The following is a 19,189-nucleotide window of genomic DNA, read 5'->3' as shown; positions in this document are numbered from 1 at the left end:
TGCTTCTGTCTCCTATATTAAACCATTTTTTCCTAATCCTCTCTCTCTCCGTGTCGTACTCTTCCACCGCTCCCTCTCTCCTCCGTCCTCTCTCGTTGCTATTGGGCTAGCTCGTTAGCTGCTACGGTAACTAGCCGGAATCTGTCCAGATGTTGATTGGCTGGTTCTTCCAGTAAAAGGGGCCAATTGATTAGGGAACAGCTGCTGATTGGCCAGTGGTGTGCTTTCTGTTGTCCTGGGCGGGGCCTGTCCATCGCGTGTCCACTTTATGTCCGATCCACTCCCGTCCTGTCTCACCGTCACAGCTGCATCCCCAGTAGAGAGAGACGGGAAACATCCCTTCGCCTCCGAGGCTCTTATTAAAATATTGATTGAGGTTCAGACACGTCAAACAATAAACTGCCCTCAGCCGGTGGAACCGATCGGTGGTCCGGCTCTATCGTCGACGTCTGGGCGCTAATTCAAGGACGTGTCTGCTGCTCAGGGTTCCATTCGTTCCTCAGACGGCTCTGTGGGTTCTATTCCCTCTTCAATAAAGACTTTAAAAGCTGGAGGAAGAGGAGACGTGATTTATTTACACACGGCAGGTAGCACCGAAAGGTCCGGGGGGTCAAGCCCGGGGTCAGATCGACCCGGCCTTCTGCACAAACACGTCAGCCACGATGTCTGGTGTGGAGTCAACGATGCAACGCCGCCATCTTGTGCAGGTGGGGGGAAGTAAAGTAAACATAATGTCTTTATGTTTTAAATGTCTCCATCGTGGGTCAGAGCCAGAACCAAACCCAGATCCAGACCCAGACCCCCCCCTCCACCTGCCCCTTCCCAGTGGAACTCCAACACATCCTCTTTGCCTGCAGAGGTCAGTGTGGACGTTCAGATCAGGTCAGCGCGCTACCTGACGGGTGACGTCAGAGCTGTGGTCACGTGATCTGTGAGCAGCGGAATGGGAATCTGGAAATAAACTAAAGATTATCGATTATCAACAGGTCATCACTTTCATTTTATCCTGTTATATGAGACCTGCAATGAAAACATATTATTTACAAAGAAATTTGCATAATTTATTCATTTATTGAATTTATTTATTTTTAAAAATAAGAATATTTCCTTAACATCACAACCAAGTTGCAATTTCTTTTAAAATGTGCAATTTCTATCCAATAACGGATCATTTATACACTTATCCATATATGATTACATTGATTTACCCGGAATTAATTAATAGATGCACGATATTATGTTTGTTCCGTGATAATCAGCACCGTAATAATGTTCCGTCTCGGTGTGATTACCGGGACACGGGCGGGGGGGGGGGTTAATGAATGAAAACGCCGTGTCCCCGCCGCCGCGTCCTGCCGGTGGGGCCGGGCCAGCCCGGCGGGCGGCGCTTTCTACCTGGACGGGATCCGGCGCGGAGTTTCAGAAGCGCTCTGGACTTCCTGGTGCGGAACCATGGACGCGTTCGGCTCCGGTTCGGTCGGGGAGCTACCTGCAGCGGCATGAGCCGGGAGGAGCCGCCGAGGTGACAGCGAGGTGAGGTTCCGTCAGTTTGTTTGATGTTTGTTTGATGTTTGTTGTGTCGCAGCAGGCCGGAACTCTGCCGGTGAGCACGGCGGCACTGCGGGCTGAATGATGGTAGCACGTTAATGGTAGCTTTTCAAAGTGAACGGAAACATGGCGCCCGCGCTTTTCGGGACTTCGTTCGGTGCCCGTGTGAAATTATTCACGCTGTTTCACGTTTCCGAAGGAAGGTACGTTGTGTTTTATCACCGTAAACTTTGTGCTTATTTGTATTCACCGAGGCCTACCTAGCCAAACCCACCAGTGTGGAGCTAGCATAACAGAGCAAGGTGGCTTCCGGTATCGGGTTACAAAATAAATACCTATTTACTTTACGAAGTCATTTAGGGACGTTGTAGCTTTCGGGCTTTTATTTTGAATTGTCAGTTTGCCTCATTTCCGGACGCATGCTAGCGTATTGGTTAAAACTTCCATGGCCGAAACCCTGAAGGCTGCCTCCCGCAAAGGAATCAATACTGCCAGGCCGCCAATCACGACCTCTCATTGGCTGTTGCCGCGAGCCTCGAGTTCCCTGATTGGCTGTTCGGGCCTGTCACTCACGTTTGTTACGTTTAAATGAATCGAGCTGTTTCCGCGGTGAAATGAGAGAATAAACCGGAAGCCGGTTCTCTGGTTGATTGATCGAGTTGATGCTTGTTTATTGTTTATGCCTCATACGGGAGTGTTACGTTCGTAGCAGCTAAACTACACCGGATGTAATACGAAGCCATTACCAAAATAAAAGCGTGAAACATGTCACTTCAGAATGTATATGCAGGAAAGCCATTTATTTAACCTTGCCATATTATTAACTCGTAGTAGAAAAGTATATAACAGTTACACCACACCTTATAAACACTAATAGTAAATTGTATATATATTTGTATGTATGTCACAGTGCTTGCATGGATTGATTCGTCAAGCCTCCAGATGCTCCAAAGTATTTAAAATATTTTATGACTTGTAAAATATCTGTGACACATATTGACTGCCACATAAAGTACGCCTACGTCGTCGTCTTTACCGAGTACAAGCGTTCCTATTTCAAATTGTTTTATTTTGAAAGTCTTGACCGACTATAATGCGTTTTAAAGTTGCTGACTTAACAGAAGTGTCTCTTCCAGCCTCCCGTCCCGTTCCCGGATCATGCGGCTTAGCACAGAGAGGCTTTGCAGGTTGAATGTGCTGCTGCAGGGCTGGCCTGGAAATGTTGGCTTCCCAGTAGCTAAAGTACCACCAAGTGGGGGAATGTATTGGATCATTCAGAGTGATTGGAAACATCTTCCCTTTCTGTACAGATATGATTGAAACATTAGCACGGCTGCTGGTTTTTCCTCGTCGAGCTGCGATGCGGAGAGCGGCGCGCCGGCATACGTCGGGATGCGTCGGGAGGAGGGTCTGCTTTATCAGCTTTCACTCGGAGCCATTGTCTCATGTCGGAATCGCTTTCCTGGGATCGGCCCTTTCCCGGCTCCGATAGGAAAGGAAGTCGTTGCAGCAGCATTTCTTGAAAGGACGGGATGTGTCACATGAAAAGCAGAACCACGCAGCAGGGGGACGTCCCTGAACGGTGGCGTTAAAGCTCTTCACGCACCAACCCACTGACTTCCCCCTGTTGATGATGTTTAACAACGAGTTTCCTCTTTTCCTTTGTTAAAGTTAGTTATACGACATTGAGACGTCACCTAAACGCCAGCGTGACCACAGCGCCGTTGAACGTTCCTTCCTCTGTGGCGCTGGCCGACGGCACATGTTGGATGCTAATCCCGCCGTGTGACGGATGTCGACGCTGCTGGATGAGAGGCGCAGTGACGGACAGGAAATGGAAACGCTCCGCAGTCTTCAGGGTCAAGCCCCCCCCCCGTTGCCTTCCTGTCTCTGATGCAGCGCCGGCAGCGGCTCGGTTTCGCGTCGATAAGTCAGCGTTTGTGTCTGAGTGCTTTCTTGTTGAAAGGACAGTTAATTTGCGGCCTTCCCACAACCAGAAGCAGGTTTTCTGTGGCTGTAACTTAGCAACAGAGGGCGCTTGTCGTTCTCGGTGTGACGCCTGCAGACAGTCTCAGCATCTTTGCTTTGTTTACTTTTATTGCGTTCGTTTTTGAGCATTGCGCGAGGCCTGCTTTTTTTTTTTTTGTGTAAAATATTTGACGGATTCTGGGAAACTCGATGGGCGGGTGGATCACGTGCCATAAAGAGGACCGGATCCACGGAGCCGTGGACCGGGAGCAGAGTGCCAAACCGAACCATGACTGCTAATACTCGGCGCCGGCTAGCATTTTATTTTCAGGAACAGAGAGCCTATGTTGATGAGCTAGGCTAGGCTAGGCTAGTTGGCTGCAGCGTTGCGTGTGCGGACATTGGATTGGCGTTTCCGTTCTATTGGCGAGGGGCGTGGGCATTAGAATGTTTCTGAACACGCAGAAATGGCCGCCGGCTCCTCACCTGGATGGAGCCGACGTCCTCTCCACGGCTGTTTGGCCTAACCGGGTTTCCGTGGTTACTCTTTAACGCTCCGTAACAGCTAACCCTAACCCCAACCCCCCCACGGCGGCCGGCCTGCTGAGTTCACGGGGAAGAACAAAAGAGGTTCTGTTCCTCCTGCAGCTCGGGTCCGCAGAAATGAAAGCTCCGTTTTTAGAGTCCAGATTGAAGCAGACAATAAAGAGGCTTCTGTACTTTGTTGTTGCTCCTGCATGGCGAGATCAGTTTTTATAGCGGGGATCATAAAGTGTGCAGTTAAACGGACGGGCCTTCTTTCACAGCTGGAAGCTAACAGCTAGCTGCTAGCTATCCTGATGATCAGAGCCTGAACCACAGACGGTTTGAGAGACATGTTGAAATTACCTGCGATGAGAACACTTCTTAATATGCTAAGATGGTTGCAGGAAACATGCTCCGCCCCCTCGCCAGCCTGATCCCCGCCCACCTTCTAGCAGCAGGTGGGCGAGCGGATCTGTTAGCGGACCTGACGGCTGGGCGGCGCTCCAGCTCAGAGCGGGGTTGAACATATGGTGTGATCTAATCCCAGGTCCAGCCTCGGAGCTAATGGGTGGTGGTGGGGGGGGGGGGGGGGGGGGGGGGGGGGGGGCTAGTCTGTGATTGGCCTTAAGAACTCACGATGACATTTCTGTTTATTCTTCTACGTTTACTGTCGTTTTTTTAACATTTACAGCATTTTTGAGAGGGGGGGTATAATTTCAACCCCCCCCCCCACCCCCCTTCCTGCTCAGCCAGCAGCATCTGCAGGGTGTTCAGACCCATTATTACCGCAGGCTGTTATTTAGTTCAATGAAGGGGCCCATTTGGTTTGATGAGCACGTGTGCTGTGACACAAACACAGCTGCCCCCCCCCCCCCGCAGATGTGGACCTCACGCTTGTCTCTTCATCCTCAGGTCATGAGTTCCTCTAAGAAAGACCCAGCGGAGAAAAACCTCGCCCGCCCGACTTGGGCCGCACCCTGCCCCCCTCCCTTGGCCTCCCACCATGAGTAAGTTTTTTCAGCCCTTTGTGAAATGTCTGTATGTTTGTCTTGGTGGGGGGGGGGGGGGGCGTTGCGGTTTACCGCTCTGTCCTCCCACCGCTTGCTTTGAGTCGGCCACCTCTCCTCTTTATACCAGGGGGCTGGGTTACCGGGGCAACCGGAGGGCGGCTGGTTAAACGGCAGCTGAAGAAGAGGAGCGTTGAGGGTTAACCTGATCCTCTTCTCTGAACACTCTCTCTCTCTGAGCGTCAGTCCTGCGTGTCGGAGTCGTTTGGAAAGCCCCCCCGGGGCGTGTTGTGTTAAACATTTACTCCCGATCCGAGCGCACACACCTGGGGCTGACGGCGCCGTGCGGCCGCGGCGTCTGGGTGTGTCGCACGATAATTTATGTCCCGTTTAAACCCTCATCTGCTGGCTAGCGCCGTTAGCTTAGCCGCAGAACACACATGCTGCCCAACACAAACACGGCTCCTGGTCGGCCGCAGAGATTCTCTGAAGGAAGCCGACGTCTGAGCTTCCAGGAAACCTCCGACGGCTTCCTTGATCCCGGCGGGAATCACGGGGGGAGGATGGACCGCTAGCCCTGCAGTCGCTCGCCGCCCGGGGCGTTTCTCCTCAGCCCACCCGGGGGGGGGGGGGGGGGGGGGGGGTGTGATTCCAACACAAATAAGAACTCCAGTATTCCGAATTGAAAGCGGTTTGACTGCAGGAATAGCATGCAGCTGTTAGCTGTTAGCTTTTAGCGGGACGAGAGTCCAGCTTCACGCTTCAGGAGCAGGGGCGTGTTTATTCTGTACTTATCTGTTCATGTATTTGGTTGTTTGTTTACCAAATGAACGGATCCTTTGATGGGACGCCGGCCTCCGGGTCACGGCCGACTCACCTGAGCCTCGGCACAAGCCGGGACACGATTCATTCTCAGCAGTCACTGAAGCGACGTTTACCTCGGCAAGGCTTAACGCCTAATTCATCGATAACCACGGAGGCGTGTCTGCTCGCCGGTAAGCCCTTAAGTGATGGTGACACGTCCGGGGGCGGGATGCGTGTCTCCAGCTATGGCTGCCGGCGGATCACTGGAGAGGCTGCTATTTGGTTTGTTCGGAGAGCACCTGAGGAAAGAGGAGCGCTTGTTTGCTCCACAGGTCGGGCAGGTTTACGGGCCCGGCCCACGTTCTCCACGGCGCCGGCGTGAAGCCGATTAAAGCTGCGTGGCACGCTGTTTCCGCCTGCGGCCTCCCGCAGGAAGGTCAGGAAGCAGGAGGTCGTCTCAACACGGTTCCCCCCAGAATGGCGCTCGGATCCTGATCCACAATGCATTTGTTCTGTTGGTTGGCGTCACGCGGAGGGGTTGAACGCTGCAAAGCTGTGCAGCGGTGCGTGTGTGTGTGTGTGTGTGTGTGTGTGTGTGTGTGTGTGTGTGTGTGTGTGTGTGTGTGTGTGTGTGTGTGTGTGTGTGTGTGTGTGTGTGTGTGTGTGCGTGTGTGTGTGTGTGTTTAGCGGTGTCCTGTGGAATGTAATTTGTGATGCGATGCCGGTTGTGTGTTGGAATGCCGTCCTGCCTCTCAGCGCTTTCTGTCCTTCCCTTGCTGTGTGTGTGTGTGCGTGTGCGTGTGTGTGTGCGTGTGTGTGTGTTGAGTTATGGGGGTGGAAAGGAGGGGTGAGGGTTACAGGAAGGAAGCCTTACTGGAACACGATTACATCTCCCGGTAAACGGGGCGTCGGCTTCTGAGAGATTTAAGAGCTAAATGTCGTGAGTCCCACCGGAGCTCGCCGTCGGGTCTCCTGAGGTGGGATGTTCACTGAAAGACCTGCGAGTGGCAGGTGGATATTCTGACATCACAGGAGGTCGGAACCTCCCGCCGTGGGAGAGGTCGGCTCCGAGGAGTCTCGCTCCACGCTGCTTCCGGGAGCGGTCGGAACGCCTCGGAGGCTGCGGCGTTTTTCCTGGATAAACACTGAAGCCCAAACGGTCCTGAAACATCCCAGTCATCTCTCCTCCTCCAGGAGGAGCGCCAGCGAGAGAAGATAAGGATGAGGGAAAACTCCGAGCCGGACCCGGGGAGGAGGGAACGTCGTCGTCGTTTGTAGAGAAGGCGAAGAGGAGCGATGAAGGAAGTCTGAACGGAAGCATCGCCGTGGCTCGCCGCTAACCTCCAACCGCGGTTTGAGTTTTACGAGCCCCGAAGGTCGCTGGAACTGTAGCTCGAGTGGGATTGGTCAGAAAGCTGCGCACTTCAAACAGGAAGTGACACGGCGCGGCCAAACAGGAAGCACGAGGCAACGTTCTACTGTGTTTTCCTTCCCGCTTGTTCCCATTCCCTCGTTCGTTGTGGCTCGTGCTAGCATTAGCATAGCCTCAAACAAGGTGAGGTAATCCTCCATGTCTTAGAGGGCGTTACCTGAGGCTGGTCCTGATGCTGCCGGTCGCTAAGCATCACACATTTACATCCCGTCTCCACAAACAAAGGTCTGTGGCGACTGAGACCGAAAGCAACACGACGAGAAGTGGCGAGGAGGAGGAGGAGGGGGAGGAGGAGGAGGGAAAGCAGAGCGAGAGAGGGAGGGAGGGAGGGAGGGAGGCAGTCATTAATACAAATGAGAGAGGAGCAGGGAGTCAGGGGAAGCGCGTCGTCACCGGTCAGCTGTGTGTGTTTCTCTCCCGCACGCCACAACAAAACGGAAGAAGAAGAAGAAGCGGCGGCGGCTGCTGCCGGCGACCGAACGCGGCGTGTGAGAGCGCTCCGGCTGAGCGCCGCATCGCACGCCACGAACTGTTGGCAAAGACTCCGCTCCTCTCAGCGGGCGAGTTCGGGCGTCGTGTCGCCGTTCAGAGCAAGCGATCGGGAGGCGTTTCAATCGACGAGGACGATCTGAAGTCCCGGCGCTCCTCTCGGGTCCGGACTCCCTGCAGGATGAGCCCCGGTGAGGTCCTGAGGGGGGAGAAGGCAGGACGGTGCCGCCCCTGCCCCGCGGCACGGAGGTGAGCATGCAGGTGCTGCAGATGGTCAAGGAGCTGGTGTCGCCGTCCAGACGCCGGGCAGCCGCCAGCCTCGGAGGTGCGTGGAGGTCGAGCGTCCGTCTTTAGAGCGGTTTAAATGTCTGATGGAGAAACTTCAGGAGAAATCAACAGGATGAAACTGGGAGGAAAGCTGCTCCTGCTGCTCCTCCTGCTGCTGCTCCTGCTGCTCCTGCTGCTGCTCCTGCTTCTCCTGCTGCTGCTTCTCCTGCTGCTGCTGCTCCTGCTGCTGCTCCTGCTTCTCCTGCTGCTGCTCCTCCTGCTGCTGCTGCTCCTCCTGCTTCTCCTGCTGCTCCTTCTGCTGCTGCTTCTCCTGCTGCTCCTGCTGCTCCTCCTGCTGCCGCTCCTGCTGCTCCGAAACGATGCCAGCTGTTCTAATCTGGTCCTTTGATCCGAGGAGCGAGTTCAAAATGCGTTAATACAAACGTACACCTCACTTCCTGTCCAGGGAACGTGGTTGAAGGGAAGTCCCGCCCCCAACAGATCCAGGCCTGTTACTTCCTCTGTGGAAATTTAAATTCTGTAGAAATGATGTCATAAATTACCGTGCTAGCCACTTAGCTTAGCAATAGCACATTTGTTCTACGGTTTGTTTGAGGATCGTCGTCGGGTGGAAAGTGAGTTCTGTCCTGTGGATGGATGGATGGATGGGGGGGGGGCTGTCATGGCTCTGCTGCTGTGGGAGGGGCTGTATCGGGGTGTGTGTGGATAATGCAGTGACCCTTCACCCTGTTATCGGGCCTAAATTCGGGCTCGTTTTTGGGTTTGTCCCGTGAAACAATCCAACGTTGCGGCTGTTGCAGCACAGGAGGACTCCGTTACCGGCGGTTACTCGGGTAGGAGGAGCCCCCTCCCTCCTGCCCGCTCCCTTTGACAGCTTTAATTCATCAACTCGCCCCACAGAGCGCTCGATTGAACCACACGAGGCGCTGACGCAGCTCGGGGATCCGTCCGGATGGAAATTGCCTTTTGATAGTCGGACGCAGTCTGGAGCTGTCTGTCTTGTTTAATGCCAGCGATCTATTGATCGGGGCCTTTAGCCTTTAGCCTTTAGCCTTTAGCGTTGCTGCGTTATTCAGCGGCGCTCTCTGATGCGCCGCGACGGACGCTTCCAACAAAGACCCGCTTCCCGTGTTCTGCAGGCTTCACGCCTGCCCGTTGTCGTGGCTGCTGGGTGGGGCTGAACTTGAAAGGGAAGCCGCATGCTGGTCGGCTGGGCGGGGCCGCCGCCCTCGGAGCGGCAGCCCGGCTAATTGCCTCCCTAAAGGCCAGAACGCCGTCGGCCTCCGCGGCGGCATGTCTGAGTCCGATCCGCAGCCGCTCAGCTTTATTTGTCTCCATCGTTCGGCAGACGCTATTGATCCCTGCTTGTCCTCGCGCCTCGTCCTATTAAAGTAACGTCTCTGTAGCCTCCGGACGCCATCGAGCCGAAGCGGAGAAGCTGGATGACGGTGTAACGGAGTCCTCTGTAGAACCGGGACGGTCCACGTCTCAGAACTCCGGGGCCTCTAAACGCATCCGTCGACTCGCCCATCCTCACAAACGGACACTTCCTGTCCCGATGAAAGCCCCGCCCTCCCTCTCGTCCCTCGTGGAACCGGTCGTCTGTTTGATAATGAAGCTTTAATGGAGGCTGTTTATCACCAGGCCGTCAGGTCCTCCCTTTGTATCGGTTCTGTGATTGATCGGGTCGATTACATCCCCGTCTGATCTGATGTCTTCGTTTCTGTGACACTTCTCACCACTTGTCCCGGGACAGGCCTGGTCTCTGTCCTGTCCCGCTGGGCTGTGCTGAATGGCGCTGGTTGTTGCGTTTGGGAGGAGAATGTTGCGAGTGGGACTTCAGCTCGGCGTTCTGGGCTTCCCTAACAAGCGGCGCCATTGTGAGCTCACTTCTCTCTTCCTGTGGGCCGGTCGGCGTGCAGCAGAGCTGGGGGGCGCTGGGACGAGGTAGTTCAGTTGGACCCGGGTGAACCGATGCGGACTAAGACTCCGACCCGCTTGGACGTCCCGCAGGATCGCTGGCGTGGAGGTAAAAGATCAGAAGATTGGTTTTAGCGTTAAAACCTGTTTTGACTCATCTGGTTTTAGTGCAGCAAATGAGGAAGATGAAGAAGAGTAACTCTTCGTTCTCTTTTCTGTGCTTTCAACAGATGATTTTTTTAATCTCTATCTGTAAATATTTATTCACTCCTCCACTATTTCTAGCAGGTGTGACAGTTTTAACTACTAATTCTGACAAATAATAAAATAAAATTCAGTTCACCTTAGCTTAGCTTAGCTTAGCTTAACTTAGCAACGGTTGTGCAGAATGAGGTCGTGGCGGTCCGGCTGGAGCGGCAGGTGATGGTTTTGGAGGCGTAGTAAAACCATAATGAGGTGCTGCTCAGAGGATGACATCATCGATGGGTCTCCTCGGGAACAAACGGAACCGTCCTCGGGTCTCCGGGACGGACGCCGCTGTGGTGGACCCGGGGAATACCAAGCGCTCTGTGAAGGGGTTCAGATTGAAAGCTAAAAGCCCGGATCTCATTTCCTCCCTGTGTCGCCATGGGAACCGCTGAGCCTCCTGGGGTGGATGTCCTGGTAGCAAACAGACCGTACTGTATTTATTTACGCGGCCCAGTCTACAAACACAGCATCGCCCGCGGCGACGCCCCTTTCCCCGACACACGCCATCCTGTCATAAAACTGCCAACCGGATCAATAAGGAATTCCCGTTGAGCCTTTCCGCGGCGACGCCCCTTTCCCCGACACACGCCATCCTGTCATAAAACTGCCAACCGGATCAATAAGGAATTCCCGTTGAGCCTTTCCTCCCGTCGAACCCCGGAGACCCCGACAGGAAGTTTAGGAATGACTGCAGCTCGACTCAGCAGGGTGAGGTCAGGCCTTGTCGTGTGTGTGTGTGTGTGTGTGTGCGCGCGGCATCACCAGCTGAGAGTTGTTACAGTTGTTCTAAATCCTATTTTTTTGGGCTTTAGCTTCTGGAAGCTCCGACTTGACGGTTGGAACCAGGAAAGCTTTCATCGCCGTTGACAGCGATGTGAATAAAGTTTTTGTTGAAGTGTTTCCTCTCCTCTCCGGTTGCAGCGTCTGACGCGGAGCAGGACGCGGGGCTGAAACTCGAGCAGGAACGGGCCAATATCGTCGCCAAATATGACAAGGTACGGGAACGTCGCTTCCTGAGCGGCATCGCGCGGCGGCGACATTCCTCCATTAACCAGAGTTATGCATAAATCACCATCTGTCCACACAGGTTGCCGTGGTGACGACGCAGATGTCGTTTAGCTCCTTAAATGAAATAGAGTTCAGACTTCTGAAGAGCGTCACAGGGACAGAACGCTTCGCGTGAAGGCGGCCAAGAGAGCCGGCAGCCATTGATTTATGGTTATCGGTTAATGACTCCCGATCGGGAACCGCGGCGCCACGGAAACGCTGAGCAGCCAGTCCTGCTCCAGGCCTCCACTCAAAGTGATTTTAAGCAAAGAGAGATGACGAAGGGTAAAACGCCAACTCTTAGCGCTCCAGAGGGTTGACTTCTGGGTGGGACGGATGCATATCTGAATAAATCGCTCTTTCTTTGTGTCCTCCCATCATTCATCGCTGCAGTTCGGTTATTCTTTACCTTTATTACCTGCTGAAAGGAGATAATGATTCATCCATCTGTCTATGAAACGAAAGATGTCATCAAACCCAAAGCCGTCATTCTACTTGTCTCGCTCTTCTGGTTCCAGGGAAAAGAGGCCGCGTGGAGCCGTGGGAGGACACCAACTTCCATCTGTACAAGTTCATCGACCGCTTCGGCTTCGTTCAGTAAGGAAAATCTCCTTTGATTATTCCCAGCCCGTCCGTGTGTCCAGGAAACCATAACAAAGCGTCAGTGGTTAGGATGGAGCAGGGGGGGGGGGGGGGGGCGTTGAGCCAAACGTAGCCGGACGTCTCTGGGACGCACTGGGAGAAGAGACAAGTCGTCTTAAAGAGGCTGAGGGGACGGAAACGGACATTAAATCAGCAGCAAGACAAACACTTCATACGATGCCTTCACTGACCGTTGGAAAACCCGTCGTCATGCGATACAAGCTACTTCCTGGGTTTCGCTTCTAAAAAAAAAAAAGTTAATGCCAGATGAAATGTTAGCTTTTAGGTGACGTAGCTGAAGGCAAAGAAAGACGTGAGGAGAACGTCTATAAACATGTTTGTCTGCAGATTGAACTCGATTAGAGTGTGTGCGTTTACACTGGAGATGAAACCGGATTAAACTCCCCACGGATCGGCTCCTGCTGGAACACACAGATAAGGCGCGGAGGAGGCCTAATGTGCTATTTCCCGTTTGCGTGACCGCCGACATGTTTGATGTCGTTTGATCTGGGACAAAATAAACCAGCGATCAAGAGATAAATGCTCCCGTTCGTTCCTTCTCTCCTCTCCTCAGTGCCAATGAGCTCCCATCTTACGACTCGATGGAGGAGAAGGTGAGTGATGTCATAACTCGTCTCAACTCGGGATTCTACAGCCTTTGCTGTTCTTTCTAATGAAGTGTTTGTTTTTTTTTACAATCTGTGACGTTTCACAGGTTTTAAAATGACATGTCGACACTTTGTACGTGTTGCATTCAAGTACCGTGGGAAACACGCCCACCCGAATTGGAAGCGTGTTGTTTAAAACTTCACGAATAAAATCAGAGAAGTTGGAAGCGACGGCTCAGAAGGTGGCGCCGTCGCTTCCACGCTGTCGTTCCTGTCGTCTGCGAAGCCGTCGACTCGAGGAAGTCGTTGACGTGTCGCTCCTTCTTTCCTCCGCAGCAAAAACACGTGGAGGTGGAGAGAACCGGCAAATGGCTGAAGATGCTGAAGAGCTGGGACAAATACAGGAACAGCGAGAAGGTGATCCCTCCACCTCCTCCTCCACAGGATGGAGGCGCAGACACAAAATCAATCTGCATCTTTTTTGACCACCGGTTTCAGCCGGTCGGTCGTCTGTCTTGGCTTCGAAACGTGCAAAAACACTCTTTGGCATCGCCTCCCGTGAGGAATATTCACACGGAGCAGGAGCCCCCCCCCCCCCCCATCGTATCAGGCCCCGCCTCTCTCCTCCAGGGATGTCACGTCTTCTCTCCGCCAGACAGGAAGCAGGTCACGCTTCATACGGGCCTGGCTTTGCTTTCTCACTTGCCAGCTGCTGCGGGAGGAAAGGGCGACAGAGCGAACTCGCCGGGAGGTCGCACGCCTCGGAATGACAGTAATAGCACGGCGGCGTGCTAACAGCCGCGCCGCCGCTCCAGTAATTGTGTGAATCCGAGCGCCTGGAAGCGCGGTGGCTGCTGACAGGCTGTTAGCCGTGGCTAGTCCGGGTAGCGGTAGCGCCGAACTTCAGCATGGCGTGAGGTTTAATAGTGCATCAGGGCTCATGCTTGAGCTTCCTGCTGTTGTTGCTGCAGGCAGGAGCGACCTTCGGTGATCCGTCCCTTTAAAGGTCATGTGACCTCACGGCGCAACATCCTCTGTGGGTGTCCAATTAAAATCACTTGACCTTTAGCGCTTCAGTGAAACCTAGCTTACAGCTAGCACAACCGGCTTAATGTGCGATGCGCTAGCTGCATGGTGAAAGTGATTAAAAGCTACGATGCTAACGCTAATAGGATCAAAGTAACCAGGCGGTCCCGGTTCCCCTTCCGGAGTTCTTTCATGCACAAAGTTTTGTGTCTGGAGCAGGAAGAGGGCAGCCGGGGGAGCCGTCCTTAGGACGAACCCGTCCCCTCTGACCCACCCTAGGACGAACCCGTCTCCTCTGACCCACCCTAGGATGAACCCGTCTCACCATGACCCATGACCTCCTGTTTGCTTGCTTCCAGCTGCTCCGGAGGATCTATAAGGGAATCCCCCTGCAGCTCCGAGGAGAGGTGTGGGGCCTGCTGCTCGACATTCCCAAAATCAAGGCGGAGAAGAAGGACCTCTATGAGGTACGGCCTCATAAGGATTCGGTTCCGGCCCTTTGCTGGTCTGATTGGACGCCAGACGTCGGGGGGGGGGGGGGCGTCTCTGAGGACGGATCCAAGCGTTCTGTTGTCTGCTTCGTCTACAGAAACTAAAAGGCCGAGCCAGAGAACTGTCCCCCGACATCCGACAGATCGACCTGGACGTGAACCGGACCTACAGGGACCACATCATGTTCAGGCACCGCTACGACGTCAAGTACGTGTGCGAGCCGTCGGCGGCGTGCCGAACAACGGCAGGAAGCGGCGTCCGGGAGCGGCGGCGAGCCGGTCTCACCGTGTTTCCCTGTGTTCCCAGGCAGCAGGCTCTCTTCCACGTCCTCGCCGCCTACTCCCTGTACAACACGGTGAGTCGCTGCTGCAGCCGCTACCTGTCGCCAGGTGAGGAGGAGTCGGCTCCTCCTCCTCCTCCTCATCGCCTCGCCCCGTGTGTGTGTCTGCAGGAGGTCGGCTACTGCCAGGGCATGAGTCAGATCACAGCCCTGCTGCTGATCTACATGAACGAGGAGGACGCCTTCTGGGCTCTGGTCCGGCTGCTGTCGGGACAGAAGCACGCCATGCACGGTAACGCCAGCCGCCGCCGCCGCCGTTTCCTGTTCCAAAATAAAAGCCTGAAATGAAATGACAAGTTCAAACAGTAGTGGAGTACAGCAGTAGCTTCTGAAAGGTTAGCTCGATGCTAACCGCTCTGTGGTTGATGATGATGATGATGATGATGATGATGAAGTCGATGCTTCCCTTTTAGGGTTTTTCATCCCTGGTTTTCCGAAGCTGATGCGTTTCCAGGAGCATCACGACCGCATCCTGAGGAAGACGATGCCCAAGCTGAAGCAGCACCTGGTGAGCGGCGCGGCGGCGGCGCTAGCATCTTTTGAACGCTCGCGCCCCGATGGCGGCGTCGGCGTGACCCCTCTCGGCTTCGGAGCGGTGATGTCACGACTGCTGACGGTTTGTCGTTTGTCCCTGCTGCTGCAGGACGGACAGGAAGTCTTCACCAGCCTCTACACCATGAAGTGGTTCTTCCAGTGCTTCCTGGACCGGGTCGGTGCCGGACCGCGGGACAAAGACGGAAACATTCCGACGCCACGGCGTCCATTGTCTCTCATCGTGACCTCCTGTTCTGTTTAGACTCCCTTCACCCTCACCCTCCGGATCTGGGACATCTACATCCTGGAGGGGGAGCGGCTGCTGCCCGCCATGTCCTACACCATCCTCAAACTACACAAGAGTAAGCCCCCCCCCCCCCCCCCGCTGCGGTCCGGCTCCGGCTGAAAGGCTCACTGGTCTCCGTGCTTCTCAGGGAACCTGATGAAGCTGTCCATGGAGGACCTGGTGGAGTTCCTGCAGGAGAAGCTGTCCAAGAACTTCCACTACGAGGACGACTCGGTCATCGAGCAGCTGCAGGCGTCCATGACGGAGCTCCGGAAGGCCAAGCTGGACGTGCCTGCACCAGGTACAGAGCGGCGGGTTCCTGAACGCATCGGATCAGGCATTCTTAGGATCCGCTAGCTGCTAGCTCTGTTAGCATCCTTTAACCTGCCCCCTCATTGATCTGCCTTCTCTCCCTCTTCTTTCAAACAATGTTAGCCAACAGCAACAAAAGCGTGGCCGTGGGCGGGGCTCACATTCCCTCCTACAACAGTAACTGGTGGGCTATCCTGACTGGTCTCTGTCCATCTGTCCGTCCTGTCTGTCCCCCGTCTGTCCAGCAGCGCTCCGGTTATTCCTCTCCCAGCTGTCCTTTGATGTTTTAACTGAGTTGAGAGTCCCGCCTCTCTTCTTCTTTCTTTTTTTTTTTTTTTACCTTTTATTCCCTTGTTTTCAAGCTGTAAGACTTCCCATCCCTTCAAGGCTCTCAGGTGACAGTGCGCCATCTGGTGGCCAGCAGCGGGTACTGCATGATGCGTGTTCAACCGATGAGTTGCTCTTATCAATATCTGTCCGTTTGCGAGGAAGACACTCTCTCCTTCCTGCTGCTGGATTATTCCGCGAAGGAAATGACGGCGTCTTCTGCCACCGGGCAGGATTCCTGACGGGACGCTCGCCAGCGGCGGAGCCCGAACGCCGGCGGTGCTTTTCAGTCCCGTCCCACGTAAAGTTTACGTCTTGATGTCCGTAGCGGGACGGAGAGAGACTCCGGTGGCGTTCAAACGGGTCCGTTAATCAGGCGCTATTTCTGAACGCCACTTTAACGAGACCCGGGGAGAAATCCTCGTTTCCCAGGCGACTTAATGGAGTGTCACTTCCTGCTTCGCCCCCCCCCGGAGCGAGCCGGTGGGGGGTGGGGGATTAATGTCGGATGGTTCCCGTGGTGTCGCATGAATCCATGTCCCTGTCGTGACTCATCACCGTGTTAAGCCGTCGCCGGTTCTGTTTCCCGACCCGGTTCTAACGGCGTTTCCACCGTTCCCGTCTCGCAGGTGAGGAGGAGTTTCCCAAGAAGCCTCTCGGACAGCTTCCGACGGCGCCGACGGCGACGGCCGCGGTGAATCGCGTGGCCAACGGCCAAAGCCACGCCGAGCCAGCCGAGGGCCACGGTCCCGTTCCAGACCGCCAGCAGGAAGGCCGGCCCCCCAGCCGGACCCGCCGGGACTCGTTGGACAGGCCGATGCGCCTCCACAAAGCTGACAGGAGGGACGCCCGCTCCAGGGGGTCGGGGGACAGCCCCCAGGAGCAGAAGCAGCAGGCGAGCAGCACCACGCCGGAGAGGAGACCAGTACCGCCCACAGGCCCCACCCCCACGCCACAGGTCGATCCCGTGGATACGAGGAAGCCTCAGAGTCACGCCGTTGACTCCAACGGCGCTCCCAGCGGCCACAGAGGCATCACGCCACGCTGGTTCAAACCCTCCGAGACCAGGCTGGAGGAGGCGAAGGCGGCGGCCGCCCAGGAGCTGCGGTTGGGCCGGGGGGCGGCGCCGGCGGCGTGCGACCCAGAAGAACCCGCTGCAGCCCAACGCCGGCCGGCCTCCAAGGTTCCCGGATCAGATCGAGGCTCCAACGCCTCCCAGTACGATAACGTTCCGGGGCTGGCCGAGCCGGACGTGGAGGTCCCGGAGCTGGACAGACCCCCGTCCAGAATGAGGACCCGCCGCAGCGACACGCCCCCCCATCAGAGACAGGTCGGGGAGGTGGCGTCCGTCACATCAGGGCCCAGGATGGCCAAACACCCCCATCCCCACAACGACCCCACAGGGGTCCAGATCAGATACCCCGGCCCCCAGAACCAGTACCTCAGCCCGGGAAGAACCGCCACAGAGGTGCCCGTCTTCCATCCCGCCTACAATGTGAGCCTGAACCACGAGGGAGGAGAGGACAGACTTTATGCCCCGCCCTCCCGGTATGCCCCGCCCTCCGTGGCGTACAGAGAACGGGCATACGCCACCACTCAGAAGCCCAAGAGCCAGTCCCCAGAGAAGGCGCTGATGAGCAACTCCTACGCCACCTACCGCAGACAGCCCCCACCCGACTCCGCCCACAAGCCACGCAACACCCGCCCCCTGCAGGGAAGCTCCACCCCCATCTACCTGCAGCAGTTTACCTCCGCCACACAGGCGTACGCTCCGGCGGACTTCAGGCAGGTTTGAGGGACATCGCAGAGGTGAGGCGAACCCACACCACCTACCAGGGGGCGGAGCTCCCCCGCCCGTGGGCGGGACCCCCTGGGTGCCAGAGGATGACCTGCCGCCACAATCCCCAGGTGGGATGCCCCGGTCGCCCAGCTTCCAGCAAGCCCAAAGGTCTCCGATTCAGGAGTTCACTGTCCCAGTCCAGCAGGACAACCTGTCCCCCTACAGGACTCAGTTCCAGGAGCAGCAGCTCCCCCAGCTGTTCGGAGGACCGCACTACAGGCACGCACAGGAGGCGTTCGCCATGCAGGAGTCCATGCTGCTGTGACCACGAGTTCACGTTTAGTCGCCGACACTGTGGCGAGGACGAGCAGCGCTCCGGGTCCTGGTTCTGTTCGGAACCGGGTTCTGTGTCCGCTCCGTTCTTCGTTTGTGAAGCACTGACCGGCGCGCCAGCTCCTGTTCTACTGACTGAAGACGCTGCTTTGTTGTTAACCGGGACTGGAAGCCGGGGCAGCGGGGGGGGGGGGGGGGGAGAGACATCCTCCCCGAGAGTGTTTTGGGTTAGGGACAGGGGGGGGGGGGGGGGTCCTCCCTGATTTTATGCTAATTAGAGGTCAGTTTAACTCTTTATGCTCGTGAATGTTAATTTTCAAACAGGTGAAATAATAATAGAATAAGAGAGAGCAATGACGAGTGGCTGCAGGGACCCCCCCCCCCCGGTAACCGCCCACACCTATCAGAGGACAGTGTCCTGCTCACAGACGCTAGAAGTAGCGGGCTCAGAGTATATCTTGCTGTACTTGTCTCCTGATTTTCGGCGTAACCGTCGGTAACCTGTTTGACCTGCAGCCGCGCCTTCGCTTCATCCTCAGCACTGCTGTGAGAACTACTGCTCAGCTGTCGCCCCTTTCCCCGGCGTCGGTCTCCCGGGACAACGCGGCGTGGCGCCGCTAACGCTAACACTCGGCTGTTTGCCGTCTTTGTTTGCGGTTAAACCTTCTGATACTTTGCTTAATAAAATGCGGTGAAAAGGAAACGCCCTTTGGCTCGGTCTCCGATTTGTTGTCGTCATTCTGTTGTTTCCGGTATCGTCTTCTATTTGTCACCTGAGTGGTCGCCATAGCAACGCTACCTTTTTCAGCGTCTTCGTCTCCTCCACTCTATACGAATGATTTTCTCCTTTCTTTTATTTGCGTAAATCTTGGTGGATCAGAACTGAATATTGACTGACCTGTTTAACACAATCTCGCCACCTTGTGGTCATTCAGGAGAACTGCAAGCAGGGTTTTTTTCTTAAAATAATAAAAACAACCTGATTTAAACATTTACCTGCATGTCTAATCCCCGGTCCAGTGGAGCAACAATCTTTTTGGCCTGTTTAATAAATATTAGCATCAATTTTTAACCGTTTAAAAACAATTTGAGAAGTGAGAGAGTGAAAGTGGAAGACGTCTCGGATCTAGAGAGAGATCCCCGTTACATTCTGCAGAATGGAACGCTCCGCACTTCCTTTCCTGGGCTGCATGCGGTCAAACTCAACCCTGGGGGGGGGGGCGGGGGGGGGG

The 19,189-nt window shown here is 55.3% G+C and overlaps 1 protein-coding gene across 1 annotated transcript; it reads left to right on the top strand.

Annotated features, from left to right (window-relative positions):
* Nucleotides 1-8,028: 8,028 nt before the first annotated feature.
* Nucleotides 8,029-18,145, top strand: usp6nl (USP6 N-terminal like). The gene is given in 15 exon segments (XM_068755201.1): nucleotides 8,029-8,098; nucleotides 11,152-11,235; nucleotides 11,805-11,874; nucleotides 12,494-12,533; nucleotides 12,864-12,944; nucleotides 13,913-14,020; nucleotides 14,143-14,252; nucleotides 14,352-14,400; nucleotides 14,497-14,617; nucleotides 14,799-14,893; nucleotides 15,029-15,094; nucleotides 15,182-15,281; nucleotides 15,354-15,520; nucleotides 16,485-17,630; nucleotides 17,632-18,145. Coding segments are annotated over 15 exon segments (2,625 nt in total). The 3' UTR covers nucleotides 17,950-18,145.
* The last annotated feature ends 1,044 nt before the right edge of the window (nucleotides 18,146-19,189 follow it).

Source organism: Brachionichthys hirsutus, chromosome 22, assembly GCF_040956055.1.
Source record: "Brachionichthys hirsutus isolate HB-005 chromosome 22, CSIRO-AGI_Bhir_v1, whole genome shotgun sequence".
In the NCBI taxonomy this organism is placed as follows: domain Eukaryota; kingdom Metazoa; phylum Chordata; class Actinopteri; order Lophiiformes; family Brachionichthyidae; genus Brachionichthys; species Brachionichthys hirsutus.
Note: the sequence above shows the minus strand (reverse complement) of the source record. Positions and strands in the feature narration are given on the sequence as shown.